Raw genomic sequence first — 25396 nt, 5'->3', positions numbered from 1 at the left:
GCTCGAAGGCACGTTCGCACCTTGACCTCTCACTTCCCCGCCCCCAACACCACCACCCCCGGCTCCTGGGGAAAGCGGCTGGGGCGGAGACCGAGACCCGCCTCTGCGCTCTGCGGCAACGTGTGACGTCACGTAGGGCGGTGCTTAGGCTGGGAGCGAAAGGAGGGACCAAGAGAAAAAGCGGATACCTAACGCCACTCACGCTTGGAAAAGAGCTAACGGGACAGTGGTGCAAGCCAATCGTAATCAGTCTTCTGGAGGCCGAGACACTGGGGTGGAGACTTCGGATACTGCGGTGCAGGTGCGTGATGTCTGGGGTCTTAGGGAGGAGTGGGATGATAGCTTCTTAATCCTGGAAGCTAGAATCGACCCCTCTGACACACAGAAGAGAGGATTCCCTTCCGCTCCTTCGTGTTCGGAACGGGACAGATTTCTGCGTCTGGGAAGGGACTGCATGGGTGCCCTTTCGAGTTGTGCTTTGCGTAGGTTCGAGATGACTTCCTCCGCCACCTAATCCCCAACCCCTTAGGTCGAACCCCTCCGCTCACCTAGGACACAATCCTATACCCCTAGCAGCCACTCGCCCTGAAAACTGCCTTCCAAGACTGGGGCCAAGACGCTGTCCCCAGTGAGGGGCGCCTGACCCGCCTGAAGCCGAGGCTGTCCGCGAGCAGCTGGGCTTATGCTGATCCTTTGTTCTCACAACCAAGTGACTCAGGTGCTGTTTTAAGATTGCCAAGCCTGGACCGAAACCCTGGGAAAAAAACTGAGGGTTCTATTGTTGAGACACTAGTGGTACCACTATATCACAGGTCCTTGCTCTAAAAGCCGCAGAACCAAGTTAAATAACTTCAGCAGCCCTTCAGAGTTACTTTTTGGTTTTGCTCAGTTATTTTTATTGATGTCTCTTGTCTCCACAGTTGTTCCATGTAGACTGTAGGTGATTTACAAAAGCCCAAGTGATCAAAGCCCTTTCCAGGTTTTGGTCCAGGGAATACGTTGATCTCTGGATATGATTGTAAGCGCCTAACTTTGTGGTAGATTAAATGCTACATTCACTGTGGAAATTGGGTTCTTTTCTTCCTTTGGCTGCCGAGGAATTTCAGTTAAAGGCCAGCATTAGTAATTAACAGTTATCTGTGGATTATGTTCATCCTCTCCAACATGGGTTCTATTCTGTTTTTATCTATACTCGTTGCCATTAGCTTTTCGTGTTATCATGAGACCCCTTCAATCCTTGGCAGATAAATGGGATTTTGCACACACACATACACAAATCCGTAAAGGGCTGTAAAATGAATTACTGGCTTCATATATCAGTTTAGCTAATACTATAAAAGTCTGTTAGGTGCTGTATTTAAGGTCTACTTCTCACTCCCAGAGAGTTTACAGTCTGGCAAAGCAGGTAAAACATACAAAAAGCTACACTAAGATTTAACGTAAAGATATGTGAAGTATAAGGTATCTACTAATACTTGTTTTAGTAGGCTGAAAGAGGGGAACTTGATTGTAGTGGGCTGAGATAACTGGAGGTGGAGTTAATATAAACTGTTCTTTAACGAAGTTTTCTGCGTTAGGGAGTAGAAAATGGGATGATAGCTACAGGGGAATGAAAGGTCAAAGGATGTATTTTTGTTTGATGTTTGCTTAAAGATGGGAGACACTAAAATTTGTGCACTGATGGAAAATGTCCAGTACAGTGGGTGAAATTGTTGATGTAGCAGAGAGAGTAGTTATATATGTGTGTGTGTATCTGTGTTCACCGGTCCAAATTGTGTTCCAGAGTGGATGACCATGCCTTTATTGTTTTTGGCTATATGCCCAGTATCTGGAATAGTGCTTGCCACAGTAATAGCTACTCCTATACTTTCTAATATTTGTTGAATAAATGAACAACTTGGACTCTATTTCTCTTACCGTCTTTTAATGTATTCTTCAAACATCAGATACTTAAAAATATAAAAAAGATCACGTAACTGTTCAGTTCAAAGTTTTCTGTGGCTCTAATTGCACTTAAAATAGAATTCCATGTTCTTGTGGCCTCTGGGATCTTACATGAGGCAATACTGGCCTTCTGCAGCCCTATCTCACCCACATTCTTGCTTGCTCTCATTAACTCCATCCCAACAATGATAGAGCCTTCTTTCATTCCCTTAAAAAGAAAGACCATTTCTGTCTTTAGGGCTTTATATATGATTTTGTTCAGCAACTCCTTATCTTCTCATCATTCGGGTATCAATTTATTGATTTTTTAATTTATTTTTTATGTTTTTTAGGACGGGGTTTACATCCCAGCTCCCTACTTACTTGCTACGTGACCTTGGATAAATTAGTTTAATTCCCAAAGCCTCCTTTTCCTTGGGTATAAAATGGGGACCATAGTAGTATCTATATTATACAGTTGTTTTGAAGATTAAAGAGTATATACAGCATGCGATACAGAGCCTGACACATAATAACACTATGTAAGTGTTCATTGTTACCACTGTTAGTATCTGAAGTTGAGTATACCACCCCCAGCATAGTTCATTTTTATTTCCATTTCCCAGTTGTTTCTTCATAATATTTATAACAATTTATAATTTGTCAGTCTTTCTCACTACATACTTAACTCCGAGAGAGCAGTGATCATGTCTGATTTTATTCTCTATGTTATCTCTAGTGCCTAATTCAATACCTGGCATGTAGTTAGCACTCTATAATAAATATTGAACAGAATAGGCTAGAAATCATGCTCTATATTAAAACATCAGTTGCCAAATTAATGTTACTGTAAGACACAATGAAATCATAGCCCAAATCAGTCACAGCACAGCTTTAGTTTAACATTTTCTATTAAGTGGCATATATGTTTTTGTCATTATATCGAAGGCTTGGTTCTTAGGCTTGATTCTTATACTTTTTGTTGATTTAATTCTGTAAGTCAAATTTTAATGGAAGACACTAAAGAGAAGAAGAAAATAATAGTTTTGAAAAATTCAGTGTTTTGAAGTAGGAGGTGAGATGAAGCTGAGAAGCAATATTACAAAATATACCATGGTTTTATGTGCTACTGAGAATGAAAAATGCCATTTTAACTACAGCAACATTTTATAACTTGGAATTTTTCGTACTTATGGAAAGGCCTTTGTAAAATAATCATATCACCCTAGTACATACATAAAAAGAAAAAGATAAGTAAAATTAGTTGTGGTACTCTTACAACTTCACATTCAGAGCCTTTATAACTCTTCCAGTTCACTTTCAACTCAGAGTCTTGATGTCCATGTGTTTCTACCTGTTCTCTGCTATCATGAACATTAATGATGTATCATTTCTTTTGATTTTTTTAAAGATTTATTTATTTATTTTTAGAGAGACGGGAAGGGAGAGAGAAAGAGAGGAAGAGAAACATCAACGTGTGGTTGCCTCTCACACTCTCCCTACTGGGAACCTGATCTGGAACCCAGGCATGTGCCCTTACTGGGAATCAAACCTGCGACCCTTTCGTTCGCAGGCTGGCACTCAGCCCACTGAGCCACACCAGCCAGGGCTAATGTATCATTTCTTAAATGAGTGTGCATTATTGTCTGTCTCCAGGGTTTTCTTTCAAGATGCTGATACCCATTCTTCCCACTTGGATGCATGTACATGTAGTGACAAATATGTTATGACTGCTCCCTGACCAAGAGTGATTTTAAGATACCTATCAATTTTAGGTATGTTAAATAAGAAAAAAAATGTGTCTTCAAATTAGTGAATATGATATTGGATTTGAAGAATAATTGGAAGAAAAATAATGCCTTACAGATCTTTTACTAAGAATTAAAATAATGTTACTTCCTAAGTATATGTTATTACTTATTTTAACTATTCTTTTTAATTTTTAAATTTATTTTCTTTATTTTTTCAAATACATTTGTCTCTTCCTTCCCCCCACCACCTTCCCCTGCCCCCTTCTCCCTCCCTCCCTCAATCCTTCCCCTTTGGTTTTGTCCATGAGACCTTGCTACACGTTCCCCGACCCCCCCATTCCCTTCCTTTGCCCCTGTCCCACCCTCCCTCCATCCCTCTTGTCTCTGTTCGTTTCTTTTCCTTTCAGTGTTGCTGGTCTTATTTTCCTTGCATCTTTGTATTGTTGGTTAGGTTCCGTTTATAGGTGAGATCATATAGTATTTGTCTTTCGCCCCCTGGCTTATTTCGCTCAGCATAATGCTCTCTAGTTCCATCCATGCTGTCGTGAAGTTTATTAGCTCTTTTTTTCTTTCTGCTGGATAGTATTCCATTGTGTAAATGTACCATAGTTTTTTGATCCAGTCATCTACTGATGGGCATTTAATGGGGAACCCTCAGTTTTTAAAAACAAGTTCTCCCACCAAAAATAAAGCAATGTTTTCTTTGCAGTTTCTGCATGTTTTAAACAATAAAACTGGAATATCAAGAGTTTTTGTACTGAATTTATATTTTATTATATTTTTCTTTTGAAACATATACAGGAATTTACAAAGATATAATAGTATAGATTGATCACTTGCACCCTTCACCAAGTTTCCCCGGTGGTTACATCTTAACATAATTATTGATCTAAATCAAAACCAGGAATTTGATATTGGTGCACTGTGTGTGTATAGTTCTGTTATTTTATCACATGTGTAGATAGATTCCTGTAACTACCACCACAATCAGGTTACATATTGCTAATAGATTACTACAAAGGTCTTCCTTATGCATACATACCTTGTGCATAACCACCCCCCTTCTCTTCCTCAGTCATAATTGGTGATTGTGAGCCATAATCCTCAATCCCTGCAGTCCACTCAGCTGTCTTCCATGTCTCTAATTTTGTCATTTCAAGAATATCGTATCGATAGGTATAGAATCACATGGCATGTGACTTTCTGAGATTGGATTTTTTCACTCATTATGATGTCCTTAGAATCTATATTCGTTGTTATATATGAGTAGTTCATTCTTTTTTAATGGTGAGTATATTCCATGGTATAGATATATCACAGTTGTATACTTATTTATCTGTTGAGCAACATTTTGATTGCTAGTTAACATCCATCATTTCACATGGTTATAATGTTTTTTATTCTGATGAGAACTTTTGAGAACTATGCTTAACAAATTTCAAATACACAAGGTCTGTCCAGAAAAATTCCATCCATCGTTAATATAATGAGAATAGTTTACATGACATCTATGTCACCTGGCAGCCAAGGAATTGGACTGGAATGCACATACATGAACAATGATGACTTCTCTGTACTAGCCAGTGGGGGCGGTAGAGGCCTCTGAGTGGACATGTGTACTGTGTGTCTGTGACATTCAAAATGAGCGAGTAGAGCAATGAATCCGCATTTAATTTTCTGTTAAGCTTAAACATTCCTCCATGGAAACTATTCAGATGATTCAGAAGGCCACAGCTATGGGCAGCTGGTGATTGGCAGCTTCATCACAACATACCTGCTCATGTATCGTGTCTGGTGCAGTTTTTGGTGAGACATCAAGTCACCCAGGTTACTCAGCACCCCCTAGAGCCCAGATTTGGCACTCTGTGACTTCTGGCTTTTCCCGAAACTAAAATCACCTTTGAAAGAGAAGAGATTTCAGACCATTGATAAGATTCAGGAAAATACAATGGAGCAGCTGATGGTGATTGGAAGAACTGTGTGAGGTCCCAAGGTGCCTACTTTGAAGGAGACTGAGGCATCATTGTCTTAAGTACAGTATTTCTTGTATCTTCAGTCAATGTCTCTATTTTTCATATTATGTGGCTGGATACTTCCTGGGAAGACCTCATACAATACAATATTGTTGACTATAGTCATCATGCTGCATGTTACATCTCCAGAACTTACTTGTATTACAATAGGAAATTTGTACATTTTGACCACATTCACTCAGTTCTCCCACCTTCTGGAAAACACCAATTTGATCCCTGTTTCTATAGGTTTGAAACTTAAAAGTGATTCCACATATAAGTGACATCATACAATAGTTGTCTTTCTCTGTCTGACTTAATTTGCTTAGCATAATACCCTCAAGGTCCATCCATGTTGTCAAAAATGGTCGGATTTCTTTCTTATGACTAAATACTATTCCTGTGTGTGTGTATGCATATATATCAAGTTTTCTTTATCCATTAATCTACCCATAGACATTTGTTTCCGTGTCTTGGTTATTTTTAATTATGATGCAGTAAACATGGGGTTGCAGTTACCTCTTCAGGATAGGGATGTATTTTCCTTTGGATATATTACCCGGAGATTGAATTGTGGGATCATGGTAGCCCTAATTTTAATTTTTTTTAATCACCTCCATACTTTTTTTCTACATTGGCTTTGTGAATTTACATTCACATCAAAACTGCAAGGGTTCTCTTTCTCTACATCCTCGGCAACACTTATTATCACTTGTCTTTTTAACAGTTGCCATGTTGACGAGTGTAAGGTAACGTCTCGGGGTTTTGATTAGCATTTTGCTTTTGATTAGTGATATTGAGTGCCTTCCCAAGTACCTGTTTGCCATTTTAATATCTTCTTTTGGAAAATGTCTATTTGGGTCCTTTCCCATACTTAATTAGATTATTTGGAGTTCTTTTTGTTTTTGTTTTTACTATTGAGTTGTATGAGTTTCTTATATATTTTGGATATTAACGCCTTATCAGATGTGTAGTTAATATTTTTTCCCATGTTACAGGTTGCCTTTTCATTTTGTTGATAGTTTTGGGTACTATACAGGTGCTTTTTAGTCTGATGTAGTACCACGTGTTTATTTTCATTTTTGTTGTTTGTGCTTTAGGTATCATATCTGAAAAAATCATTACTATTACCAACATTAAAGAGCTTATTTCCTATTTTTCTTCTAAGAGTTTTATGGTTTCAGGTGTTACATTTACATCTTTAATTGATTTTAATTTTTGTGAGTAGCATGAGATTGGGGTCTAGTTCCATCTTTTGCATGTAAATATCCAATTTCCCAGCTTTAGTTATTAAAGAAAATGTTTTTCCTCCATTGAGTATTTGTGGCTTCCTTGTCAAATATTAGTTGACTGTATATGTTTACTTCTGGGCTCTTGATTCTTTTCCACTAGTCTATGTGTCTGGTTTTATGGCAGCACAATACAGTTTTGATTACTATATCCTAATAATATAGTTTAAAATTAGATAGTGTAATATGAATAGCTTTGTTCTTTCTCAGGATTGTTTTGGCTATATGGAGTCTTCAGAATTTCAATAGGAATTTTTTGGGGGGGTGTGTGTGTGTGTGTATGTGTGTGTTTTGTGAAAAACCTAGGAAATCTTGATAGAGATTGCATATAATATATAGATAGCTCTGGGTAGTATTGGCATTTTAACAATATTAATTCTTTCAATCCATGAACATAGGCTATCTTTACATTTATTTTGTCTTCTCTAACATCTTTACTCAATGTTTTATAGTTTTTAGTATATAAATCTTTCATCTATTTGGTTAAATTTATTTCTATATATTTTATTGGTTTTGATTCTATTGTAGTTGGGATTGTTTTCATTATTTCATTTTTTGATAATTTGTTGATAATACTACTAATTTTATATATTTATATCCTGCCACTTTACTGAATTCATTTATTAGTCCTAATTTTTTTTGGTGGAGTCTTTAGGCTTTTCTATATGTAAAATAATGATATCTGCAAACAAAGACAATTTTACTTCTTCCTTTCCAATCTTAATGTATTTTATTTGTTTTTCTTGCCTTATTACTCTAGCTAGAACTTCCAGTATTATGTTGAATAGTGGTGAGAAATGGGCAACCTTGTTTAGTTCTGATATTAGAGAAAAAACCTTCAACTTTTCAGTTGAGTATAATGTTAGCTGTGGGCTTGTCATAGTTTGCCTTTATTATTATGTTGAGATACTTTCTGTGTCCAATTTGATAAGAACATTTATGAATGAATGCTGAATTTTCAAATGCCTTTTTTGGATGTATTGAGTGATCATATTATTTGTATCTTTATCATTAAAGTGATGAATCACATTTAATGATTGGTGTGCGTGGAACCATCCTTGCATCCCAGGGATGGATGAATCATGGCATATGATTCTTTAATGTGCTGTTGAATTTGGTCTGCTTGTATTTTTTTTTGAGAGTTTTTGTGTCTGTATTTCTTAGGTACATTGGCATATAGTTTTTTTGTTATGTAGCAGCCTATTATGGCTTTTGTTTCATGGTAATGCTGGCCTCATAAAATGAGGTTATAAGTGTTCCCTCCTCTTCAGTTTCTTGGAAATGTTTGAGAAGGATTGCCCTTAATTCTTTCTAAAATATCTTTGGTAAAATTTACCCATCAATCCATCTACTTTTGAACTTTGTTGGAAGGTTTTTGATTACTCATTCAGTCTTATAGTAATTGGTCTATTTGGATTTTCTGTTTCTTCATGAGTCAGAATTGGTAGGTTGTTTCTAGGAATTTTTCTAGTTTATCTAGGTAAACTGGTTTGATGGTGTATAATTGTTCATAGTAGTTTATTATGATTGTTTGTATTTCTGTGATATCAGTTATGTCTTCTCTTTCATTTATAATTTTATTTATTTGACATCTGTCCACCTCTCCCTCTCTCTCTCTCTAGTTAGTCTAAGTAAAGGTTTGTCAACTTTGTATTTTCAGAGAACCATGTCTTAGATTTGTCCATCTTTTTATTGTTTTCCTCTTTTCTATTTCATTTATTTCTGTTCTGATCTTCATTATTGCCTTCCTTTTTTCCAGTTCCTTGAGATGTAAAATTAAGTTGTTTATTTGAAGTGTTTTTTCTTGATTTATACATTTATTGCTATAAATTTTCCTCTTATAATTGCTTGTGCTGCATTCAATAAGTTTTTATATGTTGTAATTTCACTTTCAAAATTTAAAAAGGTATTTTTTTGAGAGAGAGAGAGAAGGAAGGAGGGAGAAGTGAGGGAGAAAGAGAGAGAGAGAGGGAGAGAGAGATCGAGATCTCAGTTGTCTCCCATATGTGCCCTAACTAAGGATCAAACCTGCAACCTAGGTATATGCCGTGACCAGGGATCCACAGTGTTTTGGTGTATGGGAAATGCTCCAGCTTGAGTCACAGTTCAAAATATTTTTTATTTCCTATTTAATTTGTTCTTTGACATATTGGTTGCTCAAGAGTATGCTGTTGAATTTCCAAATATTTGCCAGTTTGCCAGTTTTTCTCCTGTTACTGATTTCTAGTTTCATATGATTGTGGCTAAAAAACAGAGTTGGTGTGGTTTTAGTCTTCTTAGATTTGCTGAGACTTGCTTTGTGGCTTAACATACATCTTTATCCTAGAAAATGTTGTGTTTACAATTTACAATAGCCAAGTGTTGGAAGCAACCTAAATGCCCATCAGTAGATGACTGGATCAAAAAACTATGGTACATTTACACAATGGAATACTGCGCAGCAGAAAGAAAAAAAGAACTAATAAACTTCACGACAGCATGGATGGAACTAGAGAGCATTATGCTAAGCGAAATAAGCCAGGGGGCGAAAGACAAATACCGTATGATCTCACCTATAAGCGGAACCTAACCAACAATACAAAGATGCAAGGAAAATAAGACCAGCAGCACTGAAAGGAAAAGAAATGAACAGAGACAAGAGGGATGGAGGGAGGGTGGGACGGGCAAAGGAAGGGAATTGGGGGGGGGGGGGTCGGGGAACGTGTAACAAGGTCTCATGGACAAAACCAAAGGGGAAGGATTGAGGGAGGGAGGGAGAAGGGGGCAGGGGAAGGTGGTGGGGGGAAGGCAGAGACAAATGTATTTGAAAAAATAAAGAAAATAAATTAAAAAAAAAGAAAATGTTGTGTTTATGCTTGAGCAAAATGATTGTTCTGCTCTACCTGGACAGAGTGTTCTATAAATATCTCTTAGTTCTCTTTGGTCTATAATGCTGTTCAAGTCCTCTGTTTCCTTTTTGATATTCTGTCTGGATGATCTCTGTTGTGGAAAGTCAGGTATTAAAGTCTCCAATTATCACGGTAATGCTGTTTATACCTCCTGTTAGCTCTGTTAGTGTTTTATAAGTTTTGATGCTCTGATGTTGCATGCATGAACATTTACAATTGTTATATCTTCTTGATGATTGACCCTATTATCATTATATAATGACTGTCTTTGTCTCTTTTGTCCATTTTTAGCTTAAAATCTATTTTTTCTGTTACAAGTATAGCTACCCCTGCTTTCTTTTGTTTACTATTTGCTTAAAATACCTTATCCCACATCTTTACTTTCAATCCATGTGTGTCTTTATACTCAAAGTGAGTCTCCTGTTTGCAGCTTATTGTTGGATTTTTTTTTTAATCCATTCAACCATTCTGTCCTTTGATTTAGACTCTAATCCATGTACATTTAAAGTAATTATTGCTAGGTAAAGTCTTACCATTGCCATGTTGTTGTGCTCTGACAGTTTTGTAGATCCTTTTTTCCTTTTTATCTTTCTACCTTTTTTGTGATTTGACAACTTGTAGTAATATTGTTAGACTCCTGTATGACAATATTGTGTGTAATTACTACATGATTTTCCTTCTTGGTTACCATGAGGCTTACATAAAATATAACACCCTTTAAGCTCATAACTCCATTTTGATAACATATAAACTGGACACTTTTGCTCCTTCCATATATTTTAGGTTATTAATGTTTCAATTTATATAAATTTTATATTATGTATCTCTAACAGATTATTGTATTTATGGTTATTTTAATGTGTTAACTTTTAAACTAGAGTTGTTGATGAATTGTGTACCATCGTTACAATATTAGAGAATCTGACTTTGACTCTATCATTGTCAGTTAGTGTTACATTTACATCCATATGTTTTCATGATGTTCATTAGCGTCCAATTAATGCTTGAAGAACTTACTTTAGGTAGGTAGATACACTTTGCCTCCTCAAACAACCAAAAGAAGGACAACAAATTTTAAAACAAGAAATAACCAGAACTGCCATAAAATCGAACTGTATAGAAGTCCGACAACCAACAAGTTAAAGAAGAAACATTCATCCAAACGGGTAGGAGGGGCGGAGATGGGCAGCCGGGCAGAGAAGATGTGTGGCAAGGCGGAGGCTGGAGGATAGGGCAGGTGAGGCAGGGCTGGTAGACTGGGCAGTCCCACATTTGTGTGTGGATAAACCAGAGGAAACAGCTGGGGAGGGGACAGACCACATATTCCAGGGTTCCTGTGGGAAAAGAAAGCTTCAAAACCTTTAGAGGTAGAAACCTGTGGAGGTTGTGGTGGCAGGAGGAACTCCCAGCCTCACAGGAGAGTCCATTGGAGAGACCCACATGGTCTTAGAATGTACATAAGCCCACCAACCTGGGAATCAGCACTAGAAGGGCCCAATTTGCTTGTGGGTAGCGGGGGAAGTGACTGAAAACCAAGCCAACCAAGAGCAAAGCAAGGGGCATTGTTCCCTCTCGGATCCCTCCCTCACACACAGCATCACAATTCAGTGACCTGGGTTGCTCTGCTCTGGCGAATACCTAGGGCTCTGCTCCTCCCAAGTAACAAGCACGTTAAGACAAAGAAATGTGATCCAAATGGAAGAACAGATCAAAGCTCCAAAAATAAACTAAACAATGAACAGATAGCCAACCTATCAGATGCACAGATCAAAACATTGGTAATCTGTATGCTCACTGAATTGGTTCAGTATGGTCACAAAATGGAGGAAAAAGTGAATGCTATGTGAAGTGAAATAAAGAAAAATATACGGGGAACCAACAGTAAAAAGCAGGAAACCAGGACTCAAATCAACCATGGGGAGCAGAAGGAGGAGATAAACATTCAACCAGAACAGACTGAAGAAACAAGAATTCAAAAAAATGAGAGGCTTAGGAACCTTTGGGACAAGTTTAAACATTCCAACATCTGAATCATAGGGGTGCCAGAAAGAGAAGAAAAAGAGCAAGAAATTAAAACTTATTTGAAAAAGTAACAGAGGAGAACTTCCCCAATCTGGTGAAGGAACTAGACCTCCAGGAGATCCAGGGAGCTCAAGGAGTCACAAAGAAGTTAGACGCAAGGAAGCACACACCAAGGCACATCATAATTATATTACCCAAGATTAAAGATAAGGAGAGAACCTTAAAAGCAGCAAAAGAAAAGTAGAGAGTTACCTACAAAGAAGGTCCCATATGCCTATTAGCTGATTTCTCAGAAGAAACCTTGCAGGCAAGAAGAAGCATTCAAAGTCATGAAAGACAAGGACTTACATCCAAGATTACTCTATCCAGCAAAGCTATCATTTAGAATGGAAGGGCAGATAAAGTGCTTCCCAGATTAGGTAAAGTTAAAGGAGTTCATCATCACCACATCCTTATTATATGAAATGTTAAAGGGACTTATCTAAGAAAAAGAAGATCAAAAACTATGAACATTAAAATGACAACAAACTCACAACTATCAACAACTGAACCTAAAAACAAAAACAAACAACTAGAACAGGAACAGAATCATAGAAATGGAGATCAGATGGGCGGGGGAGGAGGAAGAATGAGGGAAAAGGTACAGGGAATAAGCAGCATAAATAGTAGGTACAAAATAGGCAGGGGGAGGTTAAGAATAGTATAGGAAATGGAGAAGCTAAAGAACTTGCAAAGAACTTCTGTATGACCCATGGACATGAACTACGGGATGGGAGGTTCAGGGTGGAGGAGAATAAAGGGAAGGAAAAAAATGGGACAACTGTAATAGCATAATCAACAAAATATATATAAAAAACATTGTTTTAGAAGATTAAAAAAAAGAACTTTAGTATTTCTCATAAGGCAGGGTTAGTGGTAATGAATTCCCTTTGCTTTCAGTTGTTTGTTGTTTTTTTGTAAAGTCTTTATTTCTTATTTTTTCTCAGATAGCTTTGCCAACTATAATATTCTTAACTGATAACTTTTTCCTGTCAGTATTTTCAATATATTGCCTCATTCTCAGTAAGTAAGAAACTGACTTACAAAGTTTCTGCCCATAGTCTTGTTGGGGGTGGGAGTCTGATGTTTTCCTCTTCTGTTGCATTCTGTCTTTGGCTTTTGACAGTGTCATTATAATGTGTCTCTATGTAGCCCTTTCTCAGTTAAACCTATTTGGGATCCTTTGGTACTCATGACTCTGGACATCCATTTCTCTCCCCAGGTTTGGGAAATCTTCAGCCATTATTGCTTTAAAAATACTTTCTGTCCCTTCTTTCTCTTCCTTCTTCTGACATTCTCATAATGCATATGTTGTTCTTTTGATGGTGTCCTATGAGTCCATAGGCTTTATTCACTCTTTTTCATTCTTTATTTCCCCTTGAGCTCCTCCTCCTAGTACACTGATTCTTTCTTCTGCTTGACTGAGTCTGATGTTCAAGTTCTCCAATGAATTCTTTAGGCTAGTCATTGATTTCAGTTTTGAACTTTAAAGATTCTGGGTATTTTTAAATGGTTTTTTATTTCTTTGTTGAACTTCTCATTTTCATCATGCATTGTTTTCCTCATTTCATTTAATTGTGTGTATTTTCTTATAGTTTAGTAAATTTCTGTAAGAGGACTATTACAAATTCTTTGCAGACAGCTCATAAATCTCTATTTCTTTATGGCTAGTTATTGGAGCTTTATTGTTTTCCTTTGGTGGTGTCATATTAGCTCATCTCCCTGCTCCAGTGCTGTTGTAAGTGGAGCTATAGGTGAGGCTATGAAATTTCCTAGGTATTCTGGTTAGACTTCCTGTTTGGTAAGCCAGAAGGCTGTATTCAGCCCTAAACAGGCCTTCATATTTAGTTCCCATACGTTGGTGGGTCTGTGTAACAGACTTCACAGCGGATATGTCTTGCTGGCTAGGAACCTAAATAAGATAAAATGGTGCACCAAGCTCCTTGGCCATATTGGCTCACCAGCTGGGCTTTGCAGATAGGTTGAATCACTGGCGAAGTGTTCTGCTTAAGTGCTGCTGGGCTCCTCAGTTTCCCAGGTCCTCTGGCCAGGTTACTTGATGGGGTGGGACTGTGTACTGCACTTAGCAGCAGACAGGGCTAAGAATTAACTTCCCTGCCCAGGTGGGCAGTATGACTACCTCCTATGGCAAGTAAGGCTCATTGTTTGAGGTCTGAAATCAGGCAGACCTGTGTATCGAGTTCCCTGGCTAGATGGATTCGCTGTCTTGTGTTCAAATTTTAAGAAACTGTCAAATAATTTTCACTTGCAATGTGTGAGTGATCCAGTATCTCTACATCCTTTTAAGGATTTGAGGTTATCACTATTTTTATATTAACCATCCTAACAGACAGGTAGTGATAGATATTTCATTGTGGTCTTAATTTTGCATTCCTATAATGACTAATGATACTGAATATCTCTTCATGTGCATTTTTGCCATCTGTATATTTTCTTTGCTGAAACATTACTCTGTCTTTTGCCCATTTTTAAGTAGATTACTGTGTGCATGTGTGTGTTTGCTGGTGAGTTGTTTTGTTTTGTTTTTTTTTTCATTATCGATTTTAGGAGAAAGGAGGAGAGCGGGGGGGGGGGGGGAGAGAGAGGAAGAGAGAGAGAGAGATACAGATACACTGATGTGAGAAACATCTATCAGTTGCCTCCCATACACACCTTGACTGGGCATTGAACCTGCAACCTAGGTATGTGCCCTGATCAGGAATCAAACTTGCAGCCTTTTGGTGTATGGGACAACACTCCAACCAACTGAGCCACCTGTCCAGGCCTTTTTACTGGTGCGTTTTGAGAGTTCTTTATATATTCTAGATATGAATTCTTTATCAAATTTCATTTGCAAATAGTTTCTTCAGCCCATAGCTTGTCTTTTCTTCCTCTTAACAGGGCCCTTCACAGAGGGAAAGCTATTAGTTTTGATAAAATTCAGTTTATCAACTTTTCCCCTCTATTTTATGGATTGTGCTTTTAATGTCATATCTAATAACTGATTGACTAAGTCCTGGTTACGGAGATTGTCTCCTATATGTTCTTTTAAAAATTTTATAATTTTACTTTTAAATCAATGATTCATTTTGAGTTAATTCCTTTTAACCTATGAACATCCATTTGCTTCAACATTATTTGTTAAATGTATATCTTTACTCCACTGAATTGCTTTGGAGCTTTGGTCAAAAATAAGTTGGTTTTACTTAAGTGGGGCTACTCCTTAGTTACATATTCTATCCCACTGATCTGTGTGATCCACCAATATCACACAGCCTTGATTACTATAGTTGTATTAGAAATCAGGTAAATGGATTCTTCGCACATTATTAGTATTTTTCAAAATTGTGTTAACTATTCTAGTTTCCATGTTATTACATATTAGTTTTAGAATAATATTATATATCTCTACAAAAAATATAACTGGGATTTTGATTCAATTTGTGTTAAACCTGTATACTGATGTGGAGAGAATTAACATTTTTTACTATGTTGATTTTCTAATTCAAGAACATGGCTTATCTCTCCAGTGCTTTAGGTTTCTTTGATTTATTTTTTTGGTCAGCTTTTTGTAGTTTTCAATGTACAGGACAGGTAAACATTTTGTCAGATTTATACATAAGTATTTCTCTCTTTTTTAATATTATAAATGGCTTTACATTTAAAATTTTGGTTTCCATGGGTTCATGGTTTTGGTAGACTTACTGTGGACACCTATAGAAAACAATTAATTTTTGTATGTTAATTTTATCGTATGGAATTGCCAAACCAAGTTACTAGTTTTTATGAACTTTTTTGTAGAATACTTGGGATTTTCAATGTAGACAATCTTGTCATCAGTAAATAGAAACACCTTGGTCTTCCTTTCCAATGTATATACCTTTTTAAAATAGAATTTTCTTGCCTTGGAATGTTGACTAGAATGTCGATTGCTGTGGTGAATAGCAGTGATAAGAGTGGACACTTTTGCCTTTTCCTCATCTTAGAGCAAAAGCATACAGTCTCTTACTATTCAGCATAATGTTAGTTTTAGGTTTTTCATAGATGTCCTTTATCATATTGAGAAAATTCTTCTCTCTTCCTTATTTGCTGAGAGTTTTTCTCCTGAATAAGTGTTGGGTTTTTAAATGCTTTTACAGTCATGTGCCACATAATGACATTTCAGTCAACAGTGGACCACATATATGATGGTGGTATATACCATATAACCTAGATGTGTAGTAGGCTATACCATCTAGGTTTATTTAAGTATACACTATGATGTTTGCACAATGACAATATCACCAAGTGTCTTGTTTCTCTGAATGTATCATTGCTAAGTGGTACATGACGGTACTGTGTTAGTTGATATGATCATGTAATTTTTCTTTTATAACTTGCTTCAGTGGTGGATAACATTGATTGATATTCAAATATTGAACCACCCTTACATCCCTGAATAAACCTTCTTGGTCATAGTATATAATTCCTTTCATATAGTTCTGATTTTTTTTTTTTTTTTGCTAATTTTTAGAAACAACTTAAAATCTGTATTTGTGAGGGATATCTGTAGTTTGAGAGATTTTATTATACCATCTGTCTTTCGAGTGCCACAATAATACTGACTTGATGAAATTAGCTGGGAAGTGTTTCCTTCTGTTCTGTATTCTGCGAGAAATTATATAGATTCAGCATTAATTCTTCTTTAAACTTTTGATAAATTTAATTTCCTTAGGAGTTACAGAACTATTCAAATTTTGTATTTCATTTTTATTGAGTTGTGGTAATGTGTGTTTTTTGAGGAATTAGTCTGTTCTATCTGCACTATCAAATTATTATGTGTAGAGTTGTTTAGAGCATTTGTAATAAATTCAAAATGATTTTCCCTTATAGATACGGTATTTATCTCTCACTGCTTGCAAAATTTTTGTGTGTATCCTTAGTTTTTAGAAGTTTGACTGTGATGTTCCTTGGCATAGATTTCTTTCGATTTATCTTGTTGGGGCTTCACTCAGATTCACAAATCTGTAGGTTTATGTCTTTTGCCAAATTTTACACATTTTCAGTCACTATTTCTTCAAGTGCTATTTTAGTCCTGCTTTCTTTTTCCTCTCCTTGTGGCACTTTGATGACATAGGTTTCAGGTTTTTTATTTTAGTCCCACGTGTTCTTCAAGTTGTTCATTTGTTTTTCAATCTGATTTTCCTGTTTTCTGTCTGTTTTTTCATTGTGTGACGCAATGTTCAGGTTGTGTAGTTTCTGCTGTTTTCTCTTCAAGCTCATTGATGCTTTCTGTTTTGTCCCCTCCATTATATTTAGTTATTGTATTTGTTCTAAAATTTTCATTTGATTCTTCTTAATATCTTTTCTTTCTTTACTGAGATTTTCTATTTTTTCATATGCTTCATGGTAATAATTTTTCATTGAAGCATTTCTGTGATGACTGTTAAAATTCTTAGCAGATAATTCTAACATCTGTGTCATCTCAGAGTTGGTATTTTTTTTGTTTTGTTTTTATCATTCAATTTGATATATTCCTGGTTCTTGGAATATTATATTGTAAGACTCTAGAACACTTAAATTTCGCATTTTAGCAGGTCTTTTCTGACACTGCTCTATTAAATTAAAGTCATAAACTAATTACTTCCAGGTTGGGGTGGAAGTCCAGATCCTGTACCTCACCTACGCTGACACCTAGCATTGGAAGGCCTCCTTTTTACTGCTGGATAGAGATGGGTGTTCATGCTCCCCTCTCTACAGATTCTGATACCACTCTGGCTGGAAGAGGGAGGAGCATCTTCTTACTGCTCCTTCTGTGGTCGCCACTGAAATCATGTGAGGCCGGCCGGATTGTAACTACTGAGTGCTAGTAAAACTCTTGACTCTAGGCTAGGCCTCTAACTTGACCCCAGCAAAGAGAGGAGGAATCCCACATTAGTGCCAGCGGGGCATAGAAGTCCAGGCTCCCCATGTGCCATGTGGTCTTGACTTACATTGTGGGGGAGGTGATTGATGGACACTGTTATCACTCTGCAGAGATTAATGTCCTGGCTCTCCACTCAGCCTTCTCTGACATTACTCCAGCAGGAGAATTGGATGAGAGTTGAGGTACCTCATTGCACCCTGGCAAGATGGAATTCTCTGCTCTCCATTCTACTGATGCGGACTTTGGTGGGTGTAGAGACCAAGTGTGCCACCCAATTTTATGGTTCTCCTGTAACAAAAACCCAGACTTGGTTGCCTGCAGCAATGAAAGCCAAACCTGTGAGGCAGGTGCTACTTAAAAAGGAAAGAGATTTTATTCAAATTGCCTATAATTCAAGAAGCTGGGAGACTTGAATCCTCAGAAAAACCCATCTTAAAATCTCACGGCAAGTGGAGGTGTTTATAAGGATGTAGAGGGAAAGCAGAACAAAGAAATTGGGGGAGGGGAATGTTCAGCTTCTCCTGAGAAAGGAAAGCATGGGAAAGGGAGAGGGCCACCTCCCCTCATTTTGGTGCTCTCTTCAAACAGGAATTGGTAGATTTACTGTGGATGCCTATGGATTTTCACAGCCGGCACTGAGCAGTCATTTCTCCCCGGAACCAATTTTTCTAAGTTGTAAAAAAGGCAAAAAAGGGGTAAAAACAGGTTTTTAGTTACACACTCTAAGAAAATAGACGGTTGGCTGCAGCTTTGCGAAAATGTATTTTAATTAAAATGTTAAGTTATGGTTACACTCTGAGGCAGACCATGGAGACGAGGCCCTACTTTGCTGTAATAGATCGATGCTCCAGCCTATTGCTAGACTTGAGAAATAGATCAGGAGTAACACCTGGTCCAGGACTACTCCCAAGCATTTCATTATCACTTTCCCTCCATTTCACCCGCTCTCATTCTTAATGCCTCCCTATTTACAACTACTCAGGACAGTGCTCACAAAATCATTGCAGGTAACTTATTTTTCCAGTAATCCTGCTAATTTCATCCTATTAGGCATGCACGCACACACACTCACCTGTAAAAATCAGACACTTCTATACAGGCATACCATTTTTTTTTAAGGTTTTATTTATTTTTAGAGAGGGAAAGGAAGGGAGAGAAGAAGCAAAACATCAATGTGTGGTTGCCTCTCGTGCACCCCGAATGGGGACCTGGCCCACAACCCAGGCTTGTGCCCTGATGGGGAATTGAACCTGCAACCCTTTGGTTCACAGGCTGGCACATAATCCATTGAGCCACACCAGACAGGGCCAGGCATACTATTCTTAATATAAACAGTACATCAGCTATCCAGTGGCACTTGTTGTATTCATGCTATAAAATGCAATAGGCACTAGCCTCATGTATTAGTTAAGGGTTCTCCAGAGAAACAGACCAATTGGAAGGATGGCTGACTGGATGGATGGATGTACTGATAGACTGATTTACTATAAGGAGTTGGCTTATGTGTTTATGGAGACTGAGAAATCCCAAAACTCAGTGAGCAAGCTGGAAAACCCAGGATAGCTGATAGTAAAGTTGTAGTTTGAGTGTTATTTCAAAGTAGGAGAAAACTGATGTCCCAATTCAAAGACAGGCAGGGAAAAAGAATTCTTAATCAGCCTTTTATTTTCTTCTGGCCTTCAGTGGATTGGATGAGTCCCATTCACTTTAAGGAAGGCCTTCTGCTTTACTCAGTCTGCTGGTTCAAATGTTAATCTCATTCAGACTCACCTGCAAATACTATTTAGCCAAATACAGGGTGGGGCAAAAGTAGGTTTATAGGTGTGAGTATAGTCGTGAGTACTCCTATATTACTATAAACCTACTTTTGCCCCATCCTCTATATGGGTACCCTGTGGCTCAGTGAAGTTGACACACAAAAGTAACCATCACATTATATATGGCTACTGATCACTTAACTATTTAATTTTAAGTAATTTGAATTGGAATAGCTATACATAACTCATGGTTACTGTACACAGCAGTAGATTATCTCAGTCCTAGAATGTAGCTTTGATTGATGCTGTAGAACCATTCAGATTACCTCTCCAGTGTTTAATTTCCACCTAGGCTTGAAACAACCCCTTTGGGTGAACCAAGCCACCATGTAAGAAGTCATGAGGCTGCCATGTATGAGGAAGTATAAGCTAGGCACATGGAGAGAGTGCATTGAGAGGAAGAGTCCTGTCTGTTCTAGCAATCCCATTTGAAGCATCAGAAATGTGAATGAAGACCTCATATTGGATCTCTAACCCAGTTAGGCCCTCGGATGACTGCAGCCAGAGCTGCCAACTGACTCTCACCCCACAAACAAGAAGCTTCAGCTAATCTCACAGAACCATAGAAGTTTATAAGTTGTTGTCTTAAGCCACTGAGTTTTGGGGATGATTTTCAAAGCACTAGATAACCAAAACACAAATATGCTAAGGAATCAAGGTTCTCTATGACTCTGGCTCCTCTGGTTCCTAGTCTTTTTTTCCTTTTTGTTTCCCATTTCTTGATTTTGGTGGTGTAAACTTTCATGCTTAGAACTGAATCTGTGGTTTGAGAAAATCACAATTATCTGGACTTCAACAATCTGAGATTTCAGACCTTATTTTAAAAGGCCTTTAAAATAAAGTTATTTGCTGTTTCTTTCTGCTTTTGAATAGGCCAATGTGGACCAATACTTGCCTTTTTCCTTCTTAGTAAAAGCCATAACTATTTAGTACAACCTAACACTGATTTTTTTTCAGTCAGTTGTCTTTTAAAAGTCTAACCCCAAAAGGCATATATCTATACTTCAAAATCAACATTTTCACATCTGCTTTGCTACCAGAAGAAAATGAATGGGCCGGGAGAGGGATGTGTTGGATATATACCCAATGATAACCACTATATAAAAATAGCTCTTACATATAACAAGACTAGTCATGTAGTAAGATCCTATATAAGCTATTTATACAACTATAAATTGTGCTACTTAACACATTTATATAGCCTTGATTTATATTTCTTAATAATATACTTTTTATTCCAGTGAGCACAATATTTATAAAAGTTCAAAAGGAATTTTTTTTAAATGTCATGAAAACAAATGTTTAGAACAAGGTTTACTATCTATGATTGTTCTTAGTGAGTATTTTTTGTAATTGAGAACAAAAAAGGCAGATACTGATTTTAAAATTTTAATTAGGACTCTACTTCAGTGATTTTTTTTTTTCATTTCAGTTCTAAGAACAGATAGAAATTGGCTATGGATAATTCATATGATTTCAATCAACAAAGCTCATGTAATGGAATTTCATCTGAGAAGATTAACGACTTCCTTGTGTCAGAAGATCATGGACAGAAAATCTTAAGTGTGCTACAGAATTTTAGAGAGCAAAATGTCTTTTATGATTTCAAAATAATTATGAAAGATGAAATAATTCCATGTCATCGTTGTGTGTTAGCAGCATGCAGTGACTTTTTCAGGTACTTTACCTTGTTTATGCGTCGGGTTTTATGATATGGATAATTATTTTTTAAAACTCAATTTTCCACCCACAGGAGCATTCAACAGTAAATTTTAATGCTTGAAAAGAGCTAATTAGAACTAGATTAACTAATGATTTTTGAGTATCAACATTTAGTGCTATCTCTTGTAAAACTTAGGTCTTTGCAGGCCAGCATTTCCAAAAGTTCTGTAGAACATTAGTCCCTTAAAATGTTCTGGGGAAAAAATGTTTTTGATCGGGGGTCAGTTTTATTTGGGGGATTTCTGAACTGTGTCATTTAGAAAAAGAGAAAGGAAAGATTCATTCAAAATGGAAGCAGAGTTCAAAGAAAATGAGGAGTCTGAGAGGAAAATACATTTCAGGATCTGTATTCTACCAATGGGTTATCCAGAGGAGAGGTACTCTAACCCAGAGCATTTTTTTGTCCTCTCAGGCAAAGATATTCCTCTAGTAGGTAAAGTACCTCCAGAAGCATTTCTGGAGAGCACCCAACTAGTTCTAATTTTAGGCAACCGACTGAATATAAGTTGGTTCCCCACGTAGATCATCTTACAAGGAGTGTCCTAGCCATGATACTGTAAGAACGCACTGTTTCGACATTGCATTTTTAATTCTGCACGGTTAAAGGTAGACATGACCCACCCGTGAGGCCTCTTGGTCAGACACACAAACCTCTTGGTGAGATCCTGGACTTCAGCCCTGTTAGTTATACTGCAATAAAGTTAACTCCTCATTGCAGTAGTTTGCATTATATTCAATTTTGGAAGTAACTTTTATTTGAAGCAAGCAGGGTTTAAATCTCTAATAAACTTAATTTAAAACAAGTAAGATTTAAAAATACAGTTTTTTTGCTGTTTGCTTAACTATGTGTTTTCATTTCCTTTTTTTTTTTTTTTCATCTCTCAGGAAACGTCAGTTATTCTTCTTCATACTTCACAGGAGCCCTAATTGTTCTTATGCTCTGTCACTCTCAGGTTCCACCAGTTTCTTCCCCTCTGTTCTAGTCCAGTTTCTCTTCCAAGTAATTTTTTTCTGCTCCCTTATCCTCAGGTCTCCTCTTCATCAGAGGAAGCTGTGTAGTTTAATGGTTAAGTACTTGGCCTTCTAATATACATGCCCTAAATCTAAATCCCAGCTCTACCATTCGTTAGATATATGATCTTAGATATGGTGCACTGTTATTGTTTAGTTTAATGAAATCTCATTCCCTTTCTCCTAAAGTGCTGTATGAAATGTATCATTTTAGATGTGTGTTTATCTTATTTGGTGAATTTCCCCACACAGACAGATGCATTGGAGACATCTTATATCTCACTGTATTTCATCTTTCACAGGTCTCATTACTGCCAAACTGAAAATTAATTTGAAAGAGACTTTTAAATACTAAACCTAGAAGCATTATATATCTTAAGTAATTTTAATGATTACCTGAGGGTTGATACTAATTAACTCATAAGTAAATAAATTAAGCCATTAGAGAAATTTTACCCTGATTTTATGAATAATATATAAGAACATCAAATCAGTATACAAAATTTGAATCTTTTTATAGCCTTCTTTGGATTAGTTGCTATAGCTCTGATATAGTGTATATATTTTGCAATATGGGAGTTATGTAATACATATGTTTTATGGAAAAATAGTATCATATATAACTATTCTAGACATTAAAATAATTTATTAGGATGCTCTAAAATATATTTTTAAATATATTTTAAATCAACTTAAGGTTAAAGGAAATTTTTAAGGTAATGTTGAAAATTATCATGTAATAGAATATTTCTGTTTACTACTTCTTCTATGTTCTTCATTTTTGCAGGGCTATGTTTGAAGTAAATATGAAAGAAAGAGATGGTGGAAGTGTTACCATTACTAATTTGTCCTCCAGAGCAGTAAAAGCGTTTCTTGATTATGCCTACACTGGAAAAACAAAAATAACAGATGATAATGTAGAAATGTTCTTCCAATTGTCGTCATTTCTTCAAGTTTCCTTCCTATCCAAAGCTTGCAGTGACTTTTTAATAAAAAGTATTAATATTGTCAATTGTTTACAGTTATTATCTATGTCAGATAGCTATGGCTCTACCCGTTTGTTTGATCATGCGTTATACTTTGTACAACATCATTTTTCCTTATTATTTAAATCCAGCGATTTCTTAGAGATGAATTTTGGAATACTGCAGAAATGTCTGGAATCAGATGAATTAGATGTTCCTGAAGAAGAAACTGTACTGAAAGTTGTCCTTAATTGGACTAAATATAACTTAGAATCAAGGCAAAAGCACCTACCTTATTTGATTAAAAAAGTAAGATTACATCAGTTACCTGAGGAGACACTTCAAGACTGTTTGCTCAGTGAAGAGTGTTTACTCAAAAGCACAAACTGTTTTGACATAGTCTTGGATGCAGTAAAGTGTGTGCAAGGTTCTGGTGGACTTTTCCCTGATGCACGACCATCCACAACTGAAAAATACATATTTGTTCACAAAACTGAGGAAAATGGAGAAAATCAGTATACATTTTGCTATAACATTAAATCTGATTCGTGGAAAATACTGCCACAATCACATCTGATTGATTTGCCAGGATCTAGCCTGTCAAGTTATGGAGAAAAAATATTCTTGACAGGTGGCTGCAAAGGGTCATGTTGTAGAACAGTTCGGCTTCATATTGCAGAGTCATATCATGATGCCACTGATCAAACCTGGTGCTACTGTCCAATCAAAAATGATTTCTTCCTGGTATCGACTATGAAAACACCAAGAACCATGCATACATCAGTTATGGCTCTTAATCGGTTATTTGTCATAGGTGGAAAGACTACAGGATCTCAGGACATTAAAAGTCTCTTAGATGTTGAATCTTACAACCCTCTTTCCAAAGAATGGACGTCTGTTAGTCCGTTACCCAGGGGCATATACTACCCCGAAGCAAGTGCGTGCCAAAATGTCATTTATGTTCTCGGATCAGAGGTAGAGATTACAGATGCCTTTAACCCATCACTTGATTGCTTTTTTAAATACAACGCTACTACTGATCAATGGTCTGAGTTAGTAGCAGAGTTTGGGCAGTTTTTTCATGCAACACTAATTAAAGCTGTCCCAGTAAATTGCACATTGTATATATGTGACCTTTCCACCTATAAGGTTTATAGTTTTTGTCCAGATACTTGTGTCTGGAAGGGTGAAGGATCTTTTGAATGTGCAGGCTTTAATGCGGGTGCAGTCGGAATTGAAGATAAAATTTATATATTAGGTGGTGATTATGCACCAGATGAAATCACAGATGAAGTGCAGGTCTACCACAGCAGCAGGTCAGAGTGGGAGGAAGTCTCACCAATGCCAAGAGCCTTAACTGAATTTTACTGCCAGGCGATTCAGTTTAATAAATACAGGGACCCATGGTTTTCCAGTCATTTCTAAAAGTAGTGTGTGCTTAGACATTGTGAAACTATTCCGGTTCCAGAAAACTACAGTAAGTTTGTTAACATTAATAGTTGGTAAAAAGGTCTTTACATCCTAATAAATTAAAATTGTATCATATATTAGAGAATCACTATGAATTACATGTGTACACTATATAAGAATAAGCAGTTTCCCAGAAACTTAAAATACAGAATACATTTTACCAAAAATTGTACTGAATATAATCCAGAATACTTAGTATTTTCATCTATAAATAAAGCTCTTAGACTTTAATGTTTTAATTTTTAAAGTACTTTATCCATGAAAGACTAGTAAAAACTAAATAAAGTTCACAGATTACTACTATGTGGATTGGAGAAATCTCTTTAGGTAGTAAGAATGAATTATATAGTCTATATTATATGAAGTGAAAAATAAATTAGAAAGAGGTGAGAATCCTACCTTGTTACCACAGGTGTAAGAATTGTTGAATTCTTATCCTTTCTGACCATGGTCAGTTTCTTTTTAAATCCTTTCTTTCACCATTATTTTGTTCACAACTTTTTCTAAAATGCAATGTGGTTCCCCAGCCCTCTAAACTGCACACTAAACATGGTTTAACTTTTTGTTATGATTCAGCTTTTA

At 36.7% G+C, this 25396-nt stretch overlaps 1 protein-coding gene across 1 annotated transcript; it reads left to right on the top strand.

The window, feature by feature from the left end:
- The first annotated feature begins 159 nt into the window (after positions 1-159).
- Positions 160-25122, top strand: KBTBD3 (kelch repeat and BTB domain containing 3). Its single transcript, XM_054592268.1, has 3 exons — positions 160-301; positions 21079-21324; positions 23167-25122. The coding sequence occupies exons 2-3, from the start codon at positions 21104-21106 to the stop codon at positions 24767-24769; spliced, it is 1824 nt and encodes a 607-aa protein (XP_054448243.1). The 5' UTR covers positions 160-301; positions 21079-21103; the 3' UTR covers positions 24770-25122.
- Positions 25123-25396: the final 274 nt, after the last annotated feature.

This window comes from Pteronotus mesoamericanus, unplaced genomic scaffold (genome assembly GCF_021234165.1).
Source record: "Pteronotus mesoamericanus isolate MK-2021 breed Mesoamerican mustached bat unplaced genomic scaffold, CSHL_Meso_final scaffold_36, whole genome shotgun sequence".
Lineage (NCBI taxonomy): Eukaryota > Metazoa > Chordata > Mammalia > Chiroptera > Mormoopidae > Pteronotus > Pteronotus mesoamericanus.
This window is presented reverse-complemented; position numbering and strand designations above follow the sequence as displayed.

Excerpts from the sequence above, each read along its gene's own strand:
- KBTBD3 (XM_054592268.1), top strand. The coding sequence starts at position 21,104 with ATGGATAATTCATATGATTTCAATCAACAAAGCTCATGTAATGGAATT. Across the intron at positions 21,325-23,166 it reads GCATGCAGTGACTTTTTCAG|GGCTATGTTTGAAGTAAATA; the intron begins GTACTTTACCTT and ends TCATTTTTGCAG.